The following is a 24,529-nucleotide window of genomic DNA, read 5'->3' on the forward strand; positions in this document are numbered from 1 at the left end:
AAACATAGTTGAATATTAAAAAATTTAATACCAAAATAAAGAGAATTTTTTCCCCGTCTGATAGAATGTATTTGGAACTTCCATTATTCATAGAATTCGAATTATAGAAATTTTTAAGCAGATTTTAATAACGGCTAAGCCTTTATTGTTTAAGTAAAACGCTCATCACTCCTTTCAACAGCATCAGAGCATCACACCTCAAAAAACGTGATTTTTCAGGAGAGAGGATTTAAAAATTAAATGTTAGATATCATGTAGTAAAGCTATATTTCAAGCCACTGATTCAACTTTCTCTTACGCGTAAGTTCTTTTTCAAGAAAATCTGGTATTTCTTGTCTGCTTCCATGAAGAAGTGTAAAATATGTTAGTTTTAAAAAGTTGCGTTTCATATTTAGGACGTTCTGGCACTATGTTTCGAAGATGCTATTTGAAGTATCTCAAAATATGTCATTGTTGTTGTTGTTCTACTTAGAATTCCGAAAATACCGACATAAATGCAAATAGTGCGTCCTTGATTATAAAATAAGAGTAAAAAAATGCTCTTTTTTTCGCTTATAATACTGCTTTCGAAATAAACAATGCCATATTTCCCTAAACGACGCAGATTGTTCATGCCTAATGGATCAAACACTACCCAAGATCTGACGTTCTTGAAAAGAACATTCCGAAAAAACTTGAAAATGCAAATACGACACCTTTGCTCTCTAATGGCGAAACATTTAGTTACAGAAATGCAGGTCTTGCAGCGATATACTACTATGGCAGCTCAAAAAAAAAAAAAAAAAAAAAAAAGATAAAATTAAAAAAAGAAAAAAAGAAAAGGCATAACTCAATACTTTGAAAAGAGTGAGCGAAAAGCATTTTTGAAAACAATATGTCTATTGTCTATGTAATATGGCGGGACATGTGACAAGAGGAAGGGAGGGGTGAGGCATGGCACATGAGGAGGTCAAATATGGTGAGAAAAGAGTGACATCGTTATGGACATCCCCTAATGTAAGATCCGACTGGCTAGAGCACTTATTATTCTGTTCATTGTGATGTTCATGCCTGTCCGTTGTTTAGAGTCTGTCCATAGCTATGTAATGGGTTTTTATGATCAATTGAGTAGGCCTGAGCTATTGAGCGGGGAGAGTGCCAACCCACTTGCCAACGCAAAATTATTCTGGGTTTTCGGTACAACAAATAAAAACCTCTCATATGTTTGAACGAGTTTGCTCGTTCATACTTGTTATTTAACAATAAATAAATTATTTAGAAAGAGAAACCTTCAAAAAGACTCGCATTAGTTTTCTGTTTTATGTTTCTAAAAAGACATTGTATTCCTACATGAGATACACCGCCAGCTCAGTCAATTCCAACCGAGGACTGCAGTTTCGTGCTAATTAGCACTCATCAGCCCGGCATAAGAAGTGAATGAGCTGGAGGTGGGAAACCTCTTAAGGAAGCCAAGAGTGCCAAACAAACTGGTAGCTAATACAGAATTAGCACTTACCAGACGAGTGACCGAAGCAATGGTTTGGTTCAACTCGAAGATTGAAGGCAAGGCAGGTATATTCAGTAAGTTACCGCCCTATAGCTTCGGTCACTGGTCTGGCAAGTGCTAAGTCTGTATTAGCTACCAGTTTGTTTGGCACTCTTGGCTTCCTTAAGAGGTTTCCCACCTCCAGCTCATTCACTCCTATGCCGGACTGATGGGTGCTAATAAGCACGAAACTGCAGTCCTCGGCTAGAATTGACTGAGCTGGCGGTGTATTTCATGTATTTCTGCCTTAGCCCTGGCTATAGGGCGGTAACTTACTGAATTGCATTCCTAGTTCTGCATATCAGTAGTTCAAGTTTATTAAATAGTTGCTCCAAAACATCTTTTAAAAAAAGATCTCGTCAAACTAATCACGAAAGTTTATTCATTGCAAGGATCTACTAATTACGGGCACCATGAAAATCTTTGTCACTGAGATTTACTAATAGTCTAATATTAAGCAGTGAAAATTGAAAAAATATTCAAGTTGGAGTTTTTATAAAAGTAGTATTTTTTTTCTACATGGATGCTTCACTTGCCAAATCGATTAACTCCATAAAACAAAAAGTCGAGAAAAGTGATGAAGAAGATGGTGTTATCCATAAGAGTGAATGGGCCCTCGTGTTACATTTTCTGTCATCGCAGGATCAGAAATGTACTGAACCTAAAGTTTAATATAAATTCACATGCTAAGCATTGATTACCCACAATTTAAGAAGAAATGAGGATTTTTTAAAAAGTGAAGTGAATCAATTTGGCAACTGAGGCATCCATATTACAAACCCTATAGTGATGGCGCCGCAGTAGCCAATCAAATCGATGGAACATCATGACGTAAAATCAAGGTATAGTTTAACAAGGAACACTTTCAACATTGTCGCTGTTTCTAATTTAAGAGTCGTCTTCATTTTAGGTTGAAATTAATTAAAATCAATTTTAATTCACTACCAAATGAACTTAGAAGTTTCAAACAAAACTCTTCTTATGCAGAAAAATCAGGGCTTTTTCTATTTATGTGTAACATTAATATTTATTACAATTTTTTCTCCCGTACGTTAGAGGGTTTCTATGAAAAATTTAACTGGAATAAACTATTTAATCTGATTATAGAACTGCCACAGAGCTTTGGAATCGGATTTGAAGGGAAAATGGTCGACTCCGACACCTGAAATTTTAAAGCCTTTGGCTGTGACTCCTTTGCCCCAAAATGTTCCCAGCTCCGACTCTGACTCAGCAGCCTGAACAGTTTCTCTCAAGAAGTATTAGTCTTGGAAACAATCCACCAAAATTTTATACCTCAATTCATTCCCCCAAGAGGTAATGAAGGACCTAAAATTAAAAATTTCTTTTTCTTTACCCTAATTTACTAATTGGGTGGTTTCCAAAACGATTGACGATTTGACGTCTTAAATTTTTCCGTTCAATACAATGTTCACAAAATTATTTTATGTCACTGTATGAACATGTAGTGAGGCATCATTTTACTCTTAATTCATTGCATTCACGATTGTAACTTTTTTCATGATTGTAAACTCATGAGCCTTTTCCCATTACTCTAGTTAACAAGTAAGGAACATTTTTATAAACTCAACAGAAATTTCACATAACCCTTTTTTTTTCATGCTTCAAAGCATTTTTTTTTTTGTGCAATAAAGAAACAAGTGATGTGTGTTAGTTAAACACAACTGAGATAAAGTAAAACAACACAACGTGTATAAAGTACAAATAAAGTATTTAAATAGAGTTAAGAATTTAGCACACAGCTGTTTCGGGGCTGTCAAATGCAAGCCCCTTCATCAGTGCATAAAAGAAGAACGAAAAGCTCACACAGTGTAGACCAAACGACAAATGAACGAAAAATGGAAGGAAGCAAAGTAAATGGACATGGAAACCGGAAACATTGCGTCACAGAACAGCAACGATACCTATAGTGGCGGAAAAACGTCACAAACAGAAAAAAGGTTTTCAAAGATAAGATCTCCAAACATCAGGGAAAGGGGGCGTACTTGACAAATCATTAACAGCTGAAGCAGAGTTTTCCCAAATGTAATAGGATTCCCAGGAATCTAAATGTTAATGATTTGTCAAGTACGCCACCTTTCCTGGTGTTTGGAGATCTTATCTTTGAAAACCTTTTTCTGTTTGTGACGTTTTTCCGCACTATAGGTGTCGTTGCTATTCTGTGACGGAATGTTTCCGGTACATCACGTTTCCATGTCCATTTACTGTGCTTCCTTCCATTTTTCGTTCATTTGTCGTTTGGTCTACATTGTGTGAGCTTTTGGTTCTTCTTTTATGCACTGATGAAGGGGCTTGCATTTGACAGCCCCGAAACAGCTGTTTGCTGAGTTTTAAACTTTATTTTAATACTTTATTTGTACTTTATACACGTTGTGTTGTTTTACTTTATTCCATAGTACAAAGTTTTCGACTGCTTTTTTACAACAACTGATATAGAATTTAACTGAGCATTCCATATAACACCCTAAAATTTAAACGCAGTTTGTGTCCTGATGTGCAACTCATGAGTGTTACCTCAGTTAATGTTATTTATATGCAAAATAATTGTTTATTGTAGCTAGCAAAAGTATTAGGGAAGATTTGAACCCAATGGTTTATTCTGCTTGGTCACAAGGGTGTGTGCTAAACCTCATAAAACTTTGGAATCCCTAAAGAAATCCTTATTCTAGGGATGTATGATAAAATATCAGTAAGTGCGGTCCAAAGCGGAAAATTTTGTGATACGTTTAAAGCTAAAAGTAGCAACTTTGAAAATTTGTAAATATACTAGACGAAATAATGCATTCATATTTATTTTGAAGTTTAGTTGTAATATTTTCATTAGCATTAAAATTATAATGTATCATGTATGTCCAAGTTATTTCTTGTCATAAGATAAAAAATAGCATTTGTATTAATTAACTTTTTAAATTAATCTTTAAAAAATTGTTTCCCTATTGAAACTGTTTAGCTATTCATGGTGATTGCAATTAAAACATTTAATGTTTAGCTAAATTTGTTTTTACTACAAAACCCTTTATTTAAGAAACAACATAAACACTCGTGAGAGAAACAGCTATTCAAAGATCTAAAGTTTCTTAAATGAATAAATATTTATACCATTTTGACTTATTACCAAGCATTTTAGATAGTTTAAACATGATTTTTTGGGTAAATTATTTTTAGAAAAAGAAAATACAGAATGTTTTATTAAGGTAACACTCGTGAGAAAAACGGTGACTTGCAAGAAGTTCTTTAGAATTTCTAAAACCTAAATAAATAAATTCACAAATAATCACCTGGTTAGAAATTTGTACATTGTAAGGAATCGATACTGTTTGACCACGGATTGTATGTAATTTGGCAATTGGCCAAGTTAAGACGATTCCATCTGAATGAATCTAGCAGGGAGAAGGAAAAATAGCGATGGGATTTTGATTCATACGTTTTATAATGTCACCAGTGCCTAATTAATTTATTGCATTCTCTAAGTTCAAAAAGAGTGGAAACAAACAGTTTCTATGGAAACAGCAAAAAGAAAATTGAATGTTTTCATTTCATCAAGAAAAGTAGAATCAAAATGGTAGGCTCAAAATTATGTTGTTAAAAATTTATCAATTAATTTTTGTAGTAAGAATATAGATCTATCATAGTTTAGATTTAAGAAATGATTCGGGGAATGAAGTGCCATTTGCTCAAAACTGCGTCTAAATAGGCAAAAGCGCACATCTGTGTCGAACAAACTACCATCCCTGCAAACTAATAGATGAGTCCATTTCCGCCTATAAACCGGATATTAACCTTTCCATGTAATCGATGGTCAGACAGTACCTTGAGAAGTTTTTATGTTTAAAACAACCCACATTTTCAAATTGAGTCAAACCTAATGTGTCAATGTATTTTAAAATCACCCAACTGCGTTTAGAGGTTCGTATTTAAATCTATCTTGAACACGGATTGTATGTAATTCGGCAATCTGCCAAGTAAAGACGATTCCATCCGAATGAATCTAGCAGGGGAGAATGGAAAATAACGGTGGGATTTTTGATGCACGCGTTTTATAATGTCAATAGAGCCTTATTCATTTATTGCATTCTCAAAAATAAAATAAAGGGAAACAAGAATAGTTACCATGGAAACAACAAAAACAAAATAAAATATTTTCTTTTCGTTCAGAAATGTAAAAGCAAAATGGTAAGCTCAAAACTTTGTTGCGAATAAATAAATCAATTAATTTTTGCCGTGAGAATATAGATCAAATATACTTTAGATTTAAAAAATGTTGCGGTCAGTAAATTTTCATTTTTACAAAACTAAGGCTAAATAATAGAGAGGCAAAAGTGCACATCTGAAACAAACCAACTAACATCCCTATAAACTAATAGATACGTCCATTTCCGCCTATAAACCGGATATTAGCCTTTCCATGTAATCGATGGTCACACAGTAAGGAAGTATGGCTCTAAATCTTTGACCACTTCTTTTAGTAAAACATTACGGTGCTCAGTGAAAACTGAACGAATATTCCACAACTGCTAAAAAATTGGGGTTACTGAGTAGAAGGTAAAACATCCTGAAATTTACGAGACTGTCAAATAAATAACACGAGCTTGTTTTTAAATATATCCTGGATGATAAACCTGCGGTCCAAGGTATCTCGAGAATCGTTGTCGAGATAGTGCAACCAACGGAATAAAATTCTCGGAATGATATTGTTTTGGAATTTCGATTAGTTGTTATCTCAGCTGAAACACTGAGGGAGTTGGAACAATGCTATAGTTACGATTAAAAAAAATGCATTTTACAAAAAAAAAAAAAAAAAAAAAAAAAAAAATGGGCGCACCAAGAAGGAGTAGTCGGAATGAAACGAACTTTTACACACGTGATGGCAACATTGATGTTAGAAAGCGATTACAAAATAGAAGCAAAAGAGGGCCGTGGTAGCCCGATCGGTAGCGTGTCGGATTCTGGTCCGGAGGGTCCTGAGTTCGAATCTCGATGGTCGAAAACCCACCGTCGTCATTAAAGGGGACTGGGCGACGTTAAATATGCTCGTGGTCTCAATGTCCTCCAAGTGAAACGATACCTCTGGGGGTGCTAGCATCAGGTAGCTATTAGCTCCTGGTCTAGTTCTAAATTCTCATTAACTGTTCGATCCGGTGATGGTGCTGCCATCTATCGGTATAAAAAAATAATGGAGGCAAGGCACTTAGTATGCAGTCCTCGACACAAATACAGTTGTAGTCAGTTGTGACTCGGAATCGAAATCGAAATAGGAGCAAAAGTATCATTGGGGACCTCAGTGGCCGAATAGTCAGAGCGATTGCTTGACACACTTGAGGTGGTGGGTTCGACTCCCACCCTCGCTTCGGACGTACTTTCCCTTCTGTGTGCTGTAAATTCTTTCATGTTCTGTCCTATATGGAAAAAAAGTATAACATATGTAAGGGAGGCGAAACATCTCCTTAGATTGTAGTCCTTATCAAAATTAAACCTGAGCATTAAGCTCCGAGAAGAAAGAAGAAGAACAAATGATCATTGACTGCTGGAAAATCCCCAAAATGAGAGGAGGTTTAGCTCCTGGACTAGTACAAAATTCTCACTAACTGTTCGATCCGGTGATGGTGCTGCCATCTATCGGTATATAAAATAATGGAGGCAAGGCACTTAGTATGCAGTCCTCGACATAAATACAGTTGAAGTCAGTTGTGACTCTGAATCGGAGAGGAGGTTTAAGTACCCTACTGTTGAGTCATCTCTGTAGCGTGAATGTACGAGGCGATACAATCGAACTTTGAGGCATAGCAGTCTCGTACGATGCCCTACGTCATCTCGTACAACAGTTACCGCAAAAGCGCAAGTTATTCGATGAAACTCATCCGCTGTCCAAAATACCGTCTCAAGTGATCACATACTATATGCTCAATTTGTGACAAATCAGGGCATCACGGGGGTCAGAAAAGGTGATAATGCGGAAGAGGAAGCCAACCTGTGACCCTTGCTGTGTGTGACCCAGCATTATACTTAAATAAAAAGGCTCGTAGAAACCCCGCCATGAGTGCCAACACATGTGACTGAAGCATGACACAAACGTACCGACAGGCTGTCATAGTGCAGTGAATCTATACTAGCGGTTACTATGTTTCGTATATGATAGCACTCTATAACGTCACTCCAGCTGTAAATGCGGTCTGCCGCTGAAAAGCAATGGCTTTATTGGGACGGCACCCACAGTTGGCGTGAAGCTATGGGGTACTATCATATACGAAACAGTGTCACCCATAATATTGATCCACAGCACCGTGACTGTATAACGGCAAATTAGTGTCATGCTTTAGTACATGTGCTGATACTCATGGCGGGGCTCCCAGGAGTCATTTTTAACAGTATAATGCTACACACAGCAAGGGTGTCGGGGAATTCCTCTTCCACATTATCACTTTGTTCAGCTCGATGCCCTGAATTGCCACAAATTGAACATAGCTTGGTGCCTTGTAGGCTGGGTGCCGAAACAGCCTTGAGACGGTAAATTGGACAGCCTATGAGTTTGATGGAATTTGTGGAGGGTTTGTAGTAACTGTGGCACGAGATGACGTGGAACATCGTACGACATTGCTATGCTTCAATGCTCAACTTATCACCCAGTACATTCACGTTAGAGGTGACTCAACATTATAGTAAAACATTCCATTCATTTGGGATTTTTCTAGAAATCAATGATCATTTTGCTCTCATTATGCAATCACTTTCATGTTAATCTAACGCATGTAAAATTTCTTCTTATTTTGTGACTTGTTACGTCGATTTTTTTTTATTTTTTATTTTATAGAATACTATGGGAGCATTTTTACATCGTATTATAAGGAACAGAGCATATAGCTTTTCATAAGTACTGAATTTCTGAAATAGCTCTGCACTTTAATGTGTTTAGTAAACTTTTTTTTTTTTTTTGAAGTCTTTTTTATGTAATATATATTTCGCTCTCGCCACTGATATTTTAAGTACTCGTAAAAAAAGAAGATATTCGACGAATTCCTATTCCAAATAATAAGATATCAACCCTGTGTGTGTGTGTGTTTTAGCCTTTCGAATCCGGAATGTAAACCCAGGCCCGTGTCCAGATTTTCATAAAGGGAGGGGTTTTAATCTTACCAGTAGGGGGGAGAATTCAACCCCCTTACAGCTTTTAGTTTTACGACAAATTGCCGATCCCAGTATGGCGTTTATTCACATGTAAGGGCTGCTGTATTTTTGAAGGATACCTCTAGGGGGGGGGGGCTGTACAAGTTACCAAAGTATTCCTTCGTTTCACAGATTCACTTTAATCAAACTTTGCTTGCTTCTTTTTAATTAAATCTGTTTACTATGTAGTATATTGCAATGAGTATTAAAAACTCTTCACAAATTCTTTTATAATGTAGAATGTATATCAGGTTGTTATGTTCTGAAATAATGCTTAATAAACTGAACAAGAAAGAGCTCTTTGCAGATGCAAATTACACAGCCAAGCACAATCACTAATGCATATTCATAGATGTAACATATGCCAAATTCACCATAAGCTCCTTACAATAAGCAATATTCTTTCTTTGCATTGGTAGATCATTCAGCGGTTCGTCCGGCATACTTTTTCCGAAATATTACATCAGTTTGTAAGGCTTTAGCAGTTGTAAATCGCAAAAAACTTCAGAGAGAAAATTAAAATAAAATAAAAACGCTGAACGCAAACTTTCTCATTAAAGTAAATTTAAGTCAAATATACATTTTCTTCATTTTGCTTATTTTTTCCCCAAGGGAGGGGTTTAACCCCTAAAACCCTTCCCTTGGACACGGCGCTGTGTAAACCATAAAAAGAGTCGAATCACTTAGCACTAAAGTATATTTTGAAATGTTTTCGTTCGTACGCATCGTTTCTTGTAACGAAATGACACTTATTCCCTAGCGGCATCTTATAGAGTTCGTTCCCATTTACCAAATCTCCAACTCATTGCCGGTACTTTACTTAACACCGTAATAAGAAAATCCCTTAATAAGGCGAAAACAAGCGGATCATTGTAGGTAGAATTTTGACCTAATCCTAACCAAGTGCGAAGCGTTTTTTAGAGGAGATATTGCTGAACAACAGAAGAGTTTAATGTTAATGGTTGCTGCCAAAAATCCCAACTCCCTGTCCTTTGATTTGTAAACGCGCAGTGAGAGAACGCTGCAAATTCATTGAGACCTTTTTGAAACCTTTTGAAGATTTCTTGAAGGCTCCTGAAGACATTAGAAGTCTTCTATGAAGGCATTCTGTAGTGACTAACAGATGCGGCATCGCAGATGAACGTCGAAGAAATTAAAACATTACGGTAGGTTATTTTCGTATTTTTGGGTAACAATATTAATCACAATGCATAACAGAATTATGGTGAAGTGTAGTACATTTTGTTCTTTTAAAAAAGCATGTGTAGAAAATAATGCCGTTTTTCTAATAAACTCATTCAAATCCTCGGATGAATTTCAAAAAGGATTCATATCAGAAAACTAACAATTATTTTCTCCTTCAAATTTTCCTTTGAGTTATACTACTTAGCTTTGTTATAACATGATTTAACAGAAAATCAGCTTTTTGTGCCTTCTGCAAAATTTAAATTTTCAAACTTGCCGGAAGTCTCAGTATGACTCTCAGCTTGACATTTTGTGACCCTGGGGGGAGGGGGTACACAACGAGGGACCCCGTCCTGCACTAGCCTTGTCGGCCTTCCAAGGACTGACCGTTTAGCCGAGGCCCCACTGTGATATCATTTTTGGATTAACTATGATGTATTGCGAAAGGTTGTTGATTGAATGAATTTAATGTCGGACTATAGCTGCATCGTGGGATAGTGTCAAAGGTCTGGGATTCAGCACAGAGAGATATTAGTTTTAATCCATAACCAAGGAGGCCGCTCCCCAGTTTCGTTTGCCCGAAAACCCAGCACCCCGGTTACACGACGACCACATGACGGCAGGGGCATACACAGAAATTTTGGGTGCCCGTCACTAATGACGTTTACAGGCCCTCCTTCATATTGTTTTCCCCAACGCTCTTACATGTATTTAACCCCTCATTTCAAAAATCTCAGGCTCCCTTCAAGCTCAGGGCCCGGGGCCAACAGGTGTCCCTTCTCCCCCCCCCTCGTGCATGCCCCTGAATGACGGTGACAAAAGCGAAAGAGGATCGTCACTCCATCAACTTGAGACCTTCGAAACTTTAGAACCAACCGAGAAGTATTGATCGCGGACAGTACTGCTTAACTTTCGGTGTACTAATAGAAACCGAGGTTATTGGCCAGTTATCTCGACAGCAGCCAGTGTGGATCTCAAGACAGTTGTCATTTAGGTAAGTTCAACATTTATTATGTATTATTAACATAATTATGCTATAAAATTACCAGATTTCAATAAGAGTTGACCGTCTTTCTGAAACTGGTTGATTTGATTTTTTATGTTTTCTTTGTTTCAGTTTACGTCATCCTCAAACTGTTTCAGATAAAGAATATTCACTATACAATACATTATGTTCATAACTATGTAAGACATTATGTTTATTTAGTAAAGGTAAAAATAAGTAATTGTATTTTTAATAAAAATAAAAAATGAAAAAATAGTATGATTAAAAATATATGAATATTAGTATGACTATTTTAAGCATATAATGCACATTACATCCATCTGTACCTATATCAATTTACTGTGTTTCTAATTCTTTTTATAAAGCTTTTTTATAAAAAGCATTAGAAACGCATTATTTTAGGTGTCACTACTGTACTTTTACAATAAAGTTTATAACAAACGGTGCAAAAAGCCATTCGAATGTGAAAAGTCTCTTTTTTTTTAAATAACGCCATAACGTACTGACTTCGAATGGTTATATTTCCGAAAGTAATAGGAGTGACACCGATTTTTTAGTGCAAATGTTTGATAAACATATCGGTTATCAAACTTAATTAGTTTCAGATCTCTGCTATGAGGGCAAGAGTGGTAGTTTGATTTTAAACATTTGTGTTTTTGTGAAATTTATCACATAAAAGTTCCAATATCTTCTGGCGCCCTTATAGTGACGCGAATTTTATTGCATATTTTTGATGTATGCAAGTGTAGCTAGAAATTAATGTAAAAACGTTGGAGTGATCACGAAGGCGCTTTGAGAAAATTGGCATTGAATATAGTAAAAAAATTTCATTTTCAGTCATTTTTAAAGACTTTGTGGGAGTCACCCTCGTAGTACCATCGATTTGACAGTTGTAATAGTATCTAACATGACCACATAATAGTATGGAATTTAAAAATCCATGCCATTATAGGGGCGCTTAAAGCAATAAGAACTTTAAAATCTGCAAATTTGAAAAACACACAAAAATGTGCCACGTCCCCTAAATTTAAAATTTAATTTCTCAAAAATTGTAAGTCAGACAAAGCTCATATTTTGGATTTACATTACATTCATGAGAAGGAACAACATATGTGAAAATAAGGAAAATTAAAAATGTCAACAATCACAAATGCCCTAAATTGCCTGATTCTTACACACAGTGGCTCTTAAGGATAAAATCTTTTCTCGACTCAGTTCTCTTTTTTTTTTTTTGAAAAATAGCGTTTGCATTATTTTTAAAAGGATTAAACTTACGCAAATTAGGTAAAACAAAGATATAGTATTTAATTATTAAGCTTTTTAAACAGTAACTTGATATTGCTGCCATGTTGCAATATCAATCCTTACTCAATGGTTCAAACTGAACCAAAGAATTTTGAAATACTTACAGAGAAAAAAAAATAAATAATGACACATTTTTCAGTTTTAAAAATACTTTCTCTCCCACAATATGAAATTATTGCTCCGATGAAATCTTAAAATATGATGGATCATTTTTATGTTTTGTACCACAGAGTCGCTCCATGAAAATAGCTATAACACAATAATAAGAATAAGAACTCATAATATGTTAGGATGAATGAAAATATGAACGATCTATGCTTATACTGTCTAATATAGTCTGTAACAAACGAAGAAAATGTCATGCATATTCTTATGTTCATCGTTTCTCTGATGCCTTGATCTCTATAACTATTCCTTCTTCACTTTGCGGACCATCATGCATCTCTTCGTAGTTGACATTCGGGAGTCGCATAAGCCATCTGGTAAAGAATAAAATGCATTAGTGGACTCTGATTAATTGAATCAGTGTTTAATTGAATCAACCGTTTAATGAATCAAATCGTTAAAAACAGGACAAGATCCAGATTTATTGAAGTAGCGGCTTTTTTGATTCAGCCGCTTTATGGAATTACTAGTGGTACCCGCACGGGTTTGCCCGTAATAGAAAAATTAAAAGGTCTTTTGGTTCACCTGTACATTTACAAATAATGTGTGGTGAATTTTCTCGCCAACTGGCTTGTATCCATGTTACGGTCCCACGTTATGATAATTTCGTAATTTACTCGTCCATTTTATGACAATTTTGTTATTAAAATTGGAATAGAAAAATAACCACATCGAATTCTCGAAAAATCGCTTCGAGGTGCATACCTCCATGCTACAAACTAACTTTGTGCCTAGTTTCATGAAAATCGGCGGAACGGTCTAGGCGCTATGCGCGTCACAGAGATCCAGACATCCTACAGACATCCAGATATCTTCCGGACAGAGAGACTTTCAGATTTATTATTAGTAAAGAAAACCATTTAGAACAAACGTGATTCATATAAGTGGCGGCCACTGTAATTGACTTTTATTGTTTCAAAAGCATTCAACTAATTTATTCAAAGTTTACCTTCAGTGCACTTTGTGTCTAATACTTCTAAAGAGAAATCTACAACTAAAGTATTGGTTCTCAATCCCCCCCCCCCAAATGATGATGATTTGTAATCGTTACTAAAGCATTGCTGCTCAATTCTTTTTTTTTTTTTTTTTTCGAATGACGATGATTTAGAATCCTTACTAAAGAATTGCTTCTCAATTCTATTATGTTTTATTTTTGAATGAATATGTTCAGAATTCTCACTAAAGTATTATTAGCTTCAATTTTATTGTGTTTTCTTCACGAATGATGACGTTTAGAATTCTCACAACAATTTCAACAATTTTTGGATAGACGACTAACCGTGAGGGGTCGTTTGCAAATTTTGCACCATTTGCTTGCAATCGATCAGTGTGATTCCTGATAAAAACAGATTATTTGCGAACGATACCTTACGGTTCGTCGCTTATCCAAGAGTCATTCAAATTCGGCTCATTAGATCGCTGGAATTTTTAAGATATTCAACTGGAATTTTATCATGAGTAGGGGATTGAGGAATCTAGTTGGGTTTTTTAGACTATGAAAGTTATAAATTACTATCTTTCGCTCAGGCGCAGTGAAATATTAATTACTTTTCCATATTTTATCAAATTTTTAACATTTTAATTTCAAATTTTACTATTATGTATACTTCTCTTCTACGCTGTCAAGTTTTCTGAAAGTTTGGTAAGCTTTAGTGGGAAACTTTGCGTGTTATGAGCTAAAAATCTTCGCGTGTTGCGAGCTAAAAACCTTCAAATAAAATTCGTAGTTTTGAAAAAAAAAATGCTCATATCTTCGTGAATATCAGTGATACTTTTTCAAAAGTACGTAAAATAATTGTACATAAAAAGCTAAATTTTTTTCTGTAATTTGCAGCTTATTCTCAGCTATTTACAATGAATGATGATCAAAGAACATTTTTGTTTTCCTCAACTTGTTACTGATCCCCGAAACGCGAGGGTGATTTTGCTTCTATTGGAAAATAACAGCTAGAGCATACATTTTATGTGACAAAAGTTACAAAGCAATTGGTCTCTTATTCCTTGAGAAATCCTTAAAAATGTGAATTTTTGAAAGTGTCCCAGTACTTTTTGTCATATATATATATATATATATATATATATATATATATATATATATATATATATATATATATATATATATATATATATATATATATATATATATATATATATATATATATATATATATTTGATAGCAATATAAGGATTGAACAAGAAAGAAAAATTTCATTTAAAAGAACGAAAAAATGAAAAAATCCCAAAATACCCTGAGGCTTCATCAGGGGGTACTCCCCAAGGGTAGGGAAAAACCATGAGATGTTTCGCGAGTGCCGGAAATTGCCTAAAAAAGCACCACTAGTCCCCGACATCTCACAAAACTAGCCATAGGGTTACTAAAAGTCCAGAATATCAGCACGACAAGAAATAGGAACATTGAACCTTTTACAAACGAAAAATACAAGTTTTATATAAAGAAAATCGAACAATATTTAAGCTACAAGATTTATATAAAGAAAATAGAACAATATTTAAACTACAAGAGAACAAAATTCATATCTGAACTCAAAATCAAAAGAAAGAACGTAAAACAATCAAATTCAAGGAACAGAAAATTCAAGGAACTTCAAAATTTGTTGTCTACCAGTATCATAGAGCCGCCTATGGCGCCTATTGAACTGAGTAATGAAGTTCATCTTGGTTGATTTGTCCAGATTATAAATACAGTATATGATAGTGTTTCTCTCTCTCTCTCTCTAGATATATATATATTATATATATATATATATATATATATATATATATATATATATATATATATATATATATATATATATATATATATACTTTTTACATTACATGTTTCCAAAAGAAGGATCTGGTTTTGATCTCATAATAAAATGCTCAATAACGTTGTGAGTCAAACGTCTACTATCTGTCATTTTTCAAAAGATATTACGCTTGAAAACACAGCGCTGTCAATAAACAAATAAGATATATTAAATAACAAACCTACTTGTGTGAATCTATCATTACTGTCCGGTTTAAAATACATTAGAAAAGTTTATTTGCTTAAATTACCCATTTTTTCTCTTTCTCTTTCATTTGAATAATTTGTTTTATACTTACATATATATGACGATAGGAATCGCCATTAAGCCTCCAAGGACCAGATATACTAAACCAGGGAGAAAGTCTAGAGTTGCATTAAATATTTGCGAGACGAAAGCGACTGCAACTATCGGCAGTACGGTTTCTGCGCTTGAAAGGAAAGCGAAGACTTTACCTGAAATTAGAAAGAGATCAAGTAGTGAGAAACAGAATTAGACCTTTATACTGCGTTCACGGGAGAGTTAGATGAGATGCAAACATAGAAATGCGCCACTTGGCCGCCTTAATCACGTGTTTGACTTGGACAACTACAAATTGCGGCCTAACAGACAGAGAGTACTATTTTTTTAAAAATATTATTGTTACGAGTCCAGCCTCTTCAAGAAATTCTTTAATGACGACACAGTTTTTGAGAAAAACACAGAAAATTTATTTACAACTATGTACAAGAAATGTAGTTAACAACTGCTAAAGTAACCGTAGCAATTAGGCAAATATCAATTAACACCGTAAACTCAACGGTAGCACACGTATTTACATCAAAATACGCAAAAACACAGCGTAAAGGCTTTACAATAACAGAGCTAATACACTCTCCAGTCAACGCTAACGGTTAAAACCAGACTAACTCTCTCCCATTCACACGACGACGTTCGGTTAGAGTCCCAGAGAGTCTCCACAATATTCGATGCGCTTCGGTTTCTTTCTTGGTGTTTTCTTTTTATTCCATTCACAAATCTTATAAAGGGACCATATAAGTCGTTCGAATGTTGGGGGGGGGGGGGGCTGTATATTCATTATAAGAAACAGTTTACAGGTTGAGTTTCTAAGATAAATTTTGACAATGGAACAAACGACAAATTTAGCCCGGTTACAACAAATTAATCATAAAAATAATTACTATTTACAAAATTTGTATTGTTATTATTACAGAAAAAGCCGCAAAAGTGGTCATATTGGCAAAACATCTGGCAACCTGTTTATTTACTTCTGGTTTATCTTTTCCGTGAGCGCAGTATAGTTATCTTCCTGTTTTCAAGCTGTTTTAAATATTATATATCTATGCTCATGTTTATTAAAACTTATATTTGGCTAGTCGCCCGAAAAAGCAAAATGTTACATGAAAATATAATGCAAAAAAGAAAGTATTTAAGAATTAAAAAAAAAAAAAAAAACTATAGAACAGGTTTTTTAAAACCTTTCCCTTGATTTCTTTAACTTAAGTCAAATGTCGACCAATAAGTTTGTTGACACGTTTAAGTTCATACTTTAATTTCACTTTAAAGTTTACTTTAGAAGACAAAACATCTAATAAAAATTCATTTTTATTGAGAATCAAATAATTGTTTGGCTTTAAAATTTTTCATTTATTAAATGCATCTTGGATTTTTTAAAAATTCTTCTTACCTAAGTCATCTTTTGATACCACTTTGGAAATTCTGCTGCGTGCCGCTAAAGAACCTAATCCCATTAAAAGTCCAACTAAGTTTGCTAGAAATAAAAGAAATGAAACTTTATTTTTTGAAGTTTTTACAATGCAAAGTTATTTAACAAGTTGGAATATTTCATATTGCTTTTCAGTTTCATCTTTAAGGAGACAAAAAAAGTGCGTGTGTTTTTTATTAAGCACTTTTCTTATACTTGACCTGATTGTCACGGAACAATCTGAGGCCTGCTTTTGCTTATATCTCAGCAACTAGACTACTTAGAGACTTTGGGATTTCACTAAATGATTTGCTTGATCTTAAGGTACAACTCATCGCTAAAAATATAAATTCTAAAATAAAATTTTGTTTGAAAACAAAAAACTTTAAAATAACAGAATGAAAAAAAAAAAAAAAGAAAGAAAGAAAAAAAAAACTAAGCACTTTTCTTCTTAATGCACTCAAAAGGACAAAATAATGTTTCTGGTTCAGAAAGGACAATTTAAGTATTCCTGTAGCTTTCAATTATGCCATGAAAAAGACTTTAGAAACGAAGAAAAGTGCGCTCAAGTCATTTCAAACCAAACTTTCCCATTAAGAAAAATATGCAACAAAATAGTGTTGTTTTTATGCCAAAGATTGTTATGAGGAATATTGAAAATAATATGAATAGCTTTTTTTTTTTTCCAATTCCCCAAAGCGACATATTTGAATGAAATTGTAACCTTTAATTTCGAGCTCGGCTAACCAAAAAATAAGTTTTAGTTTGATAAACGCATCTTACTGCGAACATCCCTGAAAACAGAGATATTGTTAAGAGTTTTTTATAGGTATGAAAACAAACTATTGCTACAAATCAATTTTTATTCTTTGACATTCTAGTAATAATTGTTCTGAAAAGTGTTTAGGTTTCTTTAAGCTCAAAAAGTCATTAGAGTTATAAAAAGTTGTATTCGAAGTACATTTTCTGAAAAACAAATTTAATATTTTTATTTCAAAATAACAAGAAGCACACTTTTATTTTTTTTCTGTATCGCAAGAAAATGGTTTAAATATTCTACAAAAAAAAATTGATGCAGATATTAGTTGGTACTCCGGAGATACGGCTTTGTAAAATCTCCCAACTGAAAAAGGATAAAAACTGAATTTAGCTAAGGAGTGGCAACACCAGGCGCGTGCACAGACATTTTGGGGCCGTCACAAATGACTTTTCGGGGCCCCCTCCATATTGTTTACCCCTATATTTCACGCCTAGTTTTAAAAATATTGATCATCCTTCAGGCTCAGGCCCGGGCCAACAGGTGCCCCTTCTCCCCCCTGTGCACGCCCCCCCCCCTGGGCAACACCCCACTATTCACAGAATACTTTCCGTTGTTTATGCTGAAAGATGAAAGTATTAGCTTGAAACGGATACCTAATTCAGCTTAATTGGTTGACAAATAAATAAATTAGACAGATTTTTCTAAATTCATACCAAAAAAGGTGATTCCAAAAAGTGATCAAAAATCGAATTTTTTAAAAAAATCCCCAAAGCTTAATTTTTATTCAAAAAAAATTGAAAAAATTAATTCAATCTTATCTTATAGATATGTATTCGTGAAAAAATAATGGACAAATTCTGAGGCATAACGGCACGGCCGACTATTTAATTTAAGCGATTTGACGTAGCATGATCTTTGCTAGAATCAATTTTCATAACTTGAAGTGAATGCTAAGCACTAGTAAGTAAACCTCTTAAGGGATTCAAAATCTGCTTAAGTTGACCTGTTGTCATGTTCTTTTGCGGTGCCGAGTTAACGAGGTTTCACTGAATATTTAATGTTAAGTAAATAATTCGATTTTAAATTTTAGAAAAAAAAAAACCAATATAGTATTAGAAAAATAACAGTTTAGCGTAATTTTTCTGACGAGTTGCTAAAGAGTGGCACCAAAGAGGGGAAGGGGGTGGGATAATTTTTTGGGGTAATATTTCTTTTTGGGGGTAAACTATCGTTCTTGTGGTATGGACGTACAGTTTTGATTTAATGTATTTTAATTTGCATGAAATAATATTTCTTCTTGAAACTGTTAAGGGTAGAGGGATTAGGGGGATTGTTTCGTTTTTCGGAGGTAGACGGGCTTTGTAGCATTGGGGTTGTTGCGCCATCTCTCTTGGGAGATGAACATTGAACACTCTTAATTTAATGCTTTCAAGACTTGCATTGAAATAGCATTCCCACTTTAACTGCACTCAAAAAATTCCGAAAAAATACCCAAACGAGCAATTTTCAAATGCCACCGCCTCTCGTTCCGAAACCCGACTCACAATGGAATGGGCCTTTTTACGTGTTCTTATGGGGTTCTTATGAAGTGTGCAAAAGATTTAATTATTAATGTTGTTGTTTTTTTTGGTGTAGGATCCATCCCCCATTTTTACTGTACTATTAGTATCCCTTGAAAACAAAAGCACAAGAAGGAATAAAACAGCTGGATGCAAATTAACCAGCTTCTTTGCTAGTGTTCAAAAATAAGCAAACACAACAAATATGCATAAATTTCGACAATTCTTTCACAAACTCGGTTTTTACGATCATTCGGTTACAACGAGCAAATATTGTATTTCTCGCTCTTTATAAGGGAGTCTATGACGAAGTCTTGAAGAGAGAGTTTATGACGTAAAAAATGGGACGTTTGATACTTACCTAAGTAATAAAATTCATGCGAAGCACAGAAAGTCCAATAAGAATATTTTTCACAAACAACGAATCTCTTATAACGAGCAAATACAGTGGTTCGCGCTCGTTATAAAGAAGCTCGTCTGTATGACGTAACACAGGAGTTCCCAAACTAAGTGCCGCGGAAAGAGGTGAGGGGTGCCGCAATGTGTCCATGGTAATCATAATATGTACTTATATATTAGAGTTTGACTAGGGTGCCGTGTAAAAGTTCTAACTCTTCAAAGGTTGCCACGAATCAGAAAAGTTTGGGAACCCCTGAACGAATTTGATACTCACCTAAGTAATAAAACTCATGTGAAGCAGCAAGTCCAATAAGAATATTTTTCGCCAACAATGAAGCAGATCCGACGAGTCCTAGTGTTGGGTCGCCAAATTTGAAGTATTTGAAGAGAGGTACAGAAATTAACGTAGTTATTACTCCGAAAACCGCAAAGAAAGATGTGACAGTTGAATATTTTGTGTTGTCCCAATCGTAGCGGTGGTGGGCGTACAAGAAACCGATGCTACCAGTAGCTGCAATAAAAATAGTGTCTTTACTTAAGGGTCTGTGCACGAGAAGCAAGCCTGAATGGGGAAAAAATTGGTTTAAACTAGCAATCGTCCCTGCTATGGTTTCCTTCTTGGCACAACTAAGATCCCTATATTACATCCCTTCTTACCACCCTAATCTAGATATCTACAGATATCTAGATTGGGGTGATCCTTATTTCATTTCGGAATTCATTTCATTTCGAAATTCAGCAAATGACGCCCCCTAGTTTTGCGCCACTATGTCAAAAAGTAACGTGTGCAAAATTTTAACTCGATCGGTCAATAATAACACCCTAGGACGTTGAATTTTAACTTTCCGGAATTGAAGATTGAAATTGAAAAACGCATTTAGTGCCAAAAAATTTTTTTTTTTTTAGTTTTTTTTCTTCGACAAAATGAAGTAAATGCCAAGCATTTCACTGTGGTAAACGATTTATGGGCCTATCCCCCTCCCCCAAAAGTAGTTAAAACAACGTTTTTAGGGTCCGCCGGTGGAGCAAGTGTCAGCGTCCGTGCCGTGGAGAACGCAGTAAGTGCCATTGAAGGTTTTTGGAGGCTACTATCTAACTATCTCGGTTGGTCCAAGCCCTAATGCAAAAAAATGGAAAACGCAGTAAGTGCCACAATCAGCCTGGAATCTTATTTTTAATGCCCTGTAAAATTTGTAATTTGGCACTTACTGCGTTTTCCATTTTTAGTCTTCAATTTTCACACAAATCTTCGAGTTTTTACTTCAGACCCTATACATCGTTTCTCCCAGGTTTGCAAAATATTTTTACAGTGCGGTATCACTAAAATCAATCTTTTTGATTACTTTATATCATCCTGAGGGGGGGGGGGTAAACCTGACCTGGCAGCAATGCGAATTCCACACAGATCCTAATTATAGCATTACAACTCTGCCAGGTTAGGTTTACCCAACTACAGTAAAAAGATAAGAGCGTTCTGCTAATAAATCGAAGGGTATGAGATCAATCCTCTCATAGACCGGAAATTGTAGTTTTTGAATGATTTATCTTCCTCAGCTTAATTCTGGTTCAAATTTTCATGAATATGTAATCTTAACACATTGGGAGCAGAATTCAAAACCACAATTATGTTGTTGCATTGAAATCAGAAAAAAAAACTTTTTTTAGAAAAATGAATGGCATAAATATTATTTTTCAGTACTGTTTTTTGTGAGTACACCATAACTTTCTTAAAACTTCATCAGCTTCAAAAACAAACTATCGTTTATAAGTTCGCAAATAAACAAACAAGTCACATTTATTGCTGTTATTAAAAAAAAAAAAAACTTTGAAAACAGGCTTTGGTATTCGTTCTATCGAGCGCGAATGTTTCGCACGGGTCACTCAGTGAATTAATAAAAACATAAAAATGAAAAACGGGGTCTTAATACAATGGATTTTATGAGATAACATTACCTTGGATTATGTGTTCACGATACGTCTTTTATATTTTTTCCTGTACTTTTCTATGTTAAGTTATAGCTAAAAAGAATCAGCTGTGTTACTTCTTTGTTGCATTAGAAACTATCACTGTTTAATAATTAAAATTTTCCCTCTTGAGAATATGACTCGAAATTTGTCATTGCGTGGGATAGGGGAGTAGCTTGAAGAAAAGATGGCTTAACCATCGTAAAATTTTCCTAAATATTTTTGACTAATTATATAAAAAAAGGAAGAAGAGAAAGAGAGACAGAGGGGGGGGGGATTCATTTAATGAGGAGTACGCGAATAAAATGGTGTACCATTTTCAGTCTGAATACTTTGAAATGCTATATTATGCTGAGTCGTGACCCCCTTACTACGAGAACACTTCACTTCTAAGTTTTATCTGAACAACCGTTTCCCCTACTTTACGTAACCACTGCGAAAATGATTACGTACGAGTAGTTTCTATTATTTTCAAATTTCGCACATTATTTGACATGGAAATCTTTTATGCAAACAAAATTATATAAGTGGTAATACAAGCTTAAATGTAACGTGTAGAACTGTTAAAAATCATCCCAAGCGAGAAATGAACTAACTGTAAAACCATTTGTAGAACTATGATTTCAGTTTTATTGGAAATTTAAGTAATAAAAAATAGTTAAAACATAATTTAACTTACCGGCCAAACAAAGCACGTTCAAACTCAAAGCTAAAAGCAAAGATAAGATCTGCCCCCGACCTTTATTCGGACGACGTGTCATAGTTGCTTTAAATCCCTCCGCCACTGCTTTCAATGACCAAAAGTTTCGAAATTTAACTCTCCAACTTTCTTTGTTGTCCAATCCCATTGTCTCCTTCAAAACGAACAGGACCCAAGTCAGACCTATTATGTGGCCACCGGTAGATGTTAGAAAAACGACCTCATAGCTTGTGTACTTGTACAACATTCCACCGACAAGCGAACCAAGCGGCATCGCAAACCCAAAAGTGACTTCCATCAGCGCAAATTTCATGGTTCTTCTCTTGATTGTACTTATGTCCGAGGCATAACTATAAAGTACTGTCAAAACAGCAATCGCACCGCCAGATAAGCCAGCAAATATGGGTGGAATGAAAAGGAACTCTACCCTGCTGTGCATAGCAGCAGCACATGTAGCCGATCCTAAACCATCGGCAATAATTCCCAAAAGACCTGCTATGATTGGAATTTTTCTTCCATACTTATCGCTCCATGGTCCAATGAAAGCACTGAGTATGGTTGAAGGTATCAGTTGGATTAGACTGTGTCCTACAACATAATTAGTCGTCAGCTTTTCGACTTTGTTTTTGAGGGTTTGGTTGTTGGCAAGATCAGAACATATTTCCGGGGACAAACCCAAATGGACTAAGCAAACCTTGTCCAAGATCATGCTAGTGCTAGATACGTGGCGCATTGTTATTGAAAACGTATACAGGAACATGACCACTTCCAGTTTGAGATCTTTGATTTCATTGAACAGAAAAATTGCCCACGTTGCCACTTGCGAGTAAACATCCTGTTTCTTTGGGGATGTTTCTTCGGGAACTTTTTCGATGATTTCAGGAGGTGACTTCTGAACCATACTTTCTGCTCTGTGAAGCTCTACCGTTTCGATATCCATGTCGTCGACCGTTGAGACGGCAGATAATTTTGATTCTGTGGAGTCCATTATATAATTTAAATTCCCTAAATTTGATTTGAATGATGCGTTTAAATGCTTAGAAGATCATTTTAACGTTCGAACATTAAACAATTCTTCTACCTGTATTAATTGCCCGTCATTTTCATGCATAGAAAAAAGGTGTATGACCTGTAAAAAAAAGTAAAATGAACATTTGCATAAATATTGAACTGCTATTATCTAAGTTAGAATTTTATGCATTAATATTCAACTATTCTTATTGAAGAGCTACATTTTAAATTGCATTGCGGGAGGTAGTTTTTTTTTAATTTTATTTAAGTACAATTCGAGCCAAAGCAGTGAAAATAGCATTATTAAAAAATCGTAGAAAAAAGCGAACAATACCGACAAAATACAAAGAAATGCCTCATGTAAAATTCTAGACGGAATTTAAATTTATGATGACCAATATTTTGTTCATCGTGGCCACTACACACAGCAAGTTGGCGACTAGACTCAGCTCATAATTTAAGATTGCTGAAGGTTTTTTGCTTCTTTTTACACAGCGAAGAAAGTATTGTATTTGCAAAAAAAAAAATGCATTAGATATCGGCCTAAATTTCCATTTTGCTCTTCCCCGAATGAATGTTGAGTTGTTTTTTCGTCCCTACCGCACGTTCATATGTACTCAAGAACGTATAGATGTGCAAAAGGTCCATTTTGATGATTACCGAGCTAATTACCACGACTTTTCTCGTGGCTTCTGTACGTATGTATGTGCGTATGTAATTATCTCGCATAACTCAAAAACGGTACATCGTAGAAAGTAGAAATTCGGTATGTAGACCTCTACTGAGGTCTAGTTGCGCACCTCACTTTTGGTTGCATTCAGATGTTCATAAGGGGTCTTTTACACCTTTTGAGGAAAATCAGTGTTAGTTTCAATGCAAACTAAAGTGATGTTATAATTTGGCAAACACTTGGCAGTAGCTTTGTCGCCAACTTGGCAATAGATTGTCCAGTTAGCGACAACTTTTACGGAGAAAATTATTTTTCGAATCTGGTATCAATTAGGCGCTATTGGCGTTATTTAGAGAGTTATCATTGAATCACGCTCAAATTATTGATATTGGGAAAATTCATGTCTGTAAAACGTTTTTTTTTGCATTGGCAAACTAAGGGTGAAAATATTTAAAGTGTTTTCGTGTTTACTTCAAGGTACTATTATCGCCAGTTTATGACGTAAAAGAGAAGTCATGCGGAGCTCCTGCCAGCGCGTTTCTCGTAAAAATAATGCCTGTGGAGTCGAAGTTCCTAACTCTAAAG

The 24,529-nt window shown here is 35.0% G+C and overlaps 1 protein-coding gene across 1 annotated transcript; it reads right to left on the minus strand.

The window, feature by feature from the left end:
- Window positions 1-12,576: 12,576 nt before the first annotated feature.
- Window positions 12,577-23,251, minus strand: LOC129220987 (uncharacterized). Its single transcript, XM_054855423.1, has 5 exons — window positions 22,645-23,251; window positions 19,873-20,109; window positions 16,863-16,946; window positions 15,474-15,630; window positions 12,577-12,679 (listed from the first exon to the last, which is right to left on the minus strand). Exons 1-5 carry the CDS (start codon window positions 23,249-23,251, stop codon window positions 12,577-12,579), a joined length of 1,188 nt encoding a protein of 395 aa, XP_054711398.1.
- Window positions 23,252-24,529: the final 1,278 nt, after the last annotated feature.

This window comes from Uloborus diversus, chromosome 4 (assembly GCF_026930045.1).
Source record: "Uloborus diversus isolate 005 chromosome 4, Udiv.v.3.1, whole genome shotgun sequence".
In the NCBI taxonomy this organism is placed as follows: Eukaryota; Metazoa; Arthropoda; class Arachnida; order Araneae; family Uloboridae; genus Uloborus; species Uloborus diversus.

Excerpts from the sequence above, each read along its gene's own strand:
- LOC129220987 (XM_054855423.1), bottom strand. The coding sequence starts at position 23,251 with ATGGACTCCACAGAATCAAAATTATCTGCCGTCTCAACGGTCGACGAC. Across the intron at positions 20,110-22,644 it reads ATTTGCTGGCTTATCTGGCG|CTACTGGTAGCATCGGTTTC; the intron begins GTGCGATTGCTG and ends TTTTTATTGCAG. Across the intron at positions 16,947-19,872 it reads ACATGAGTTTTATTACTTAG|CAAACTTAGTTGGACTTTTA; the intron begins GTGAGTATCAAA and ends TTTTATTTCTAG.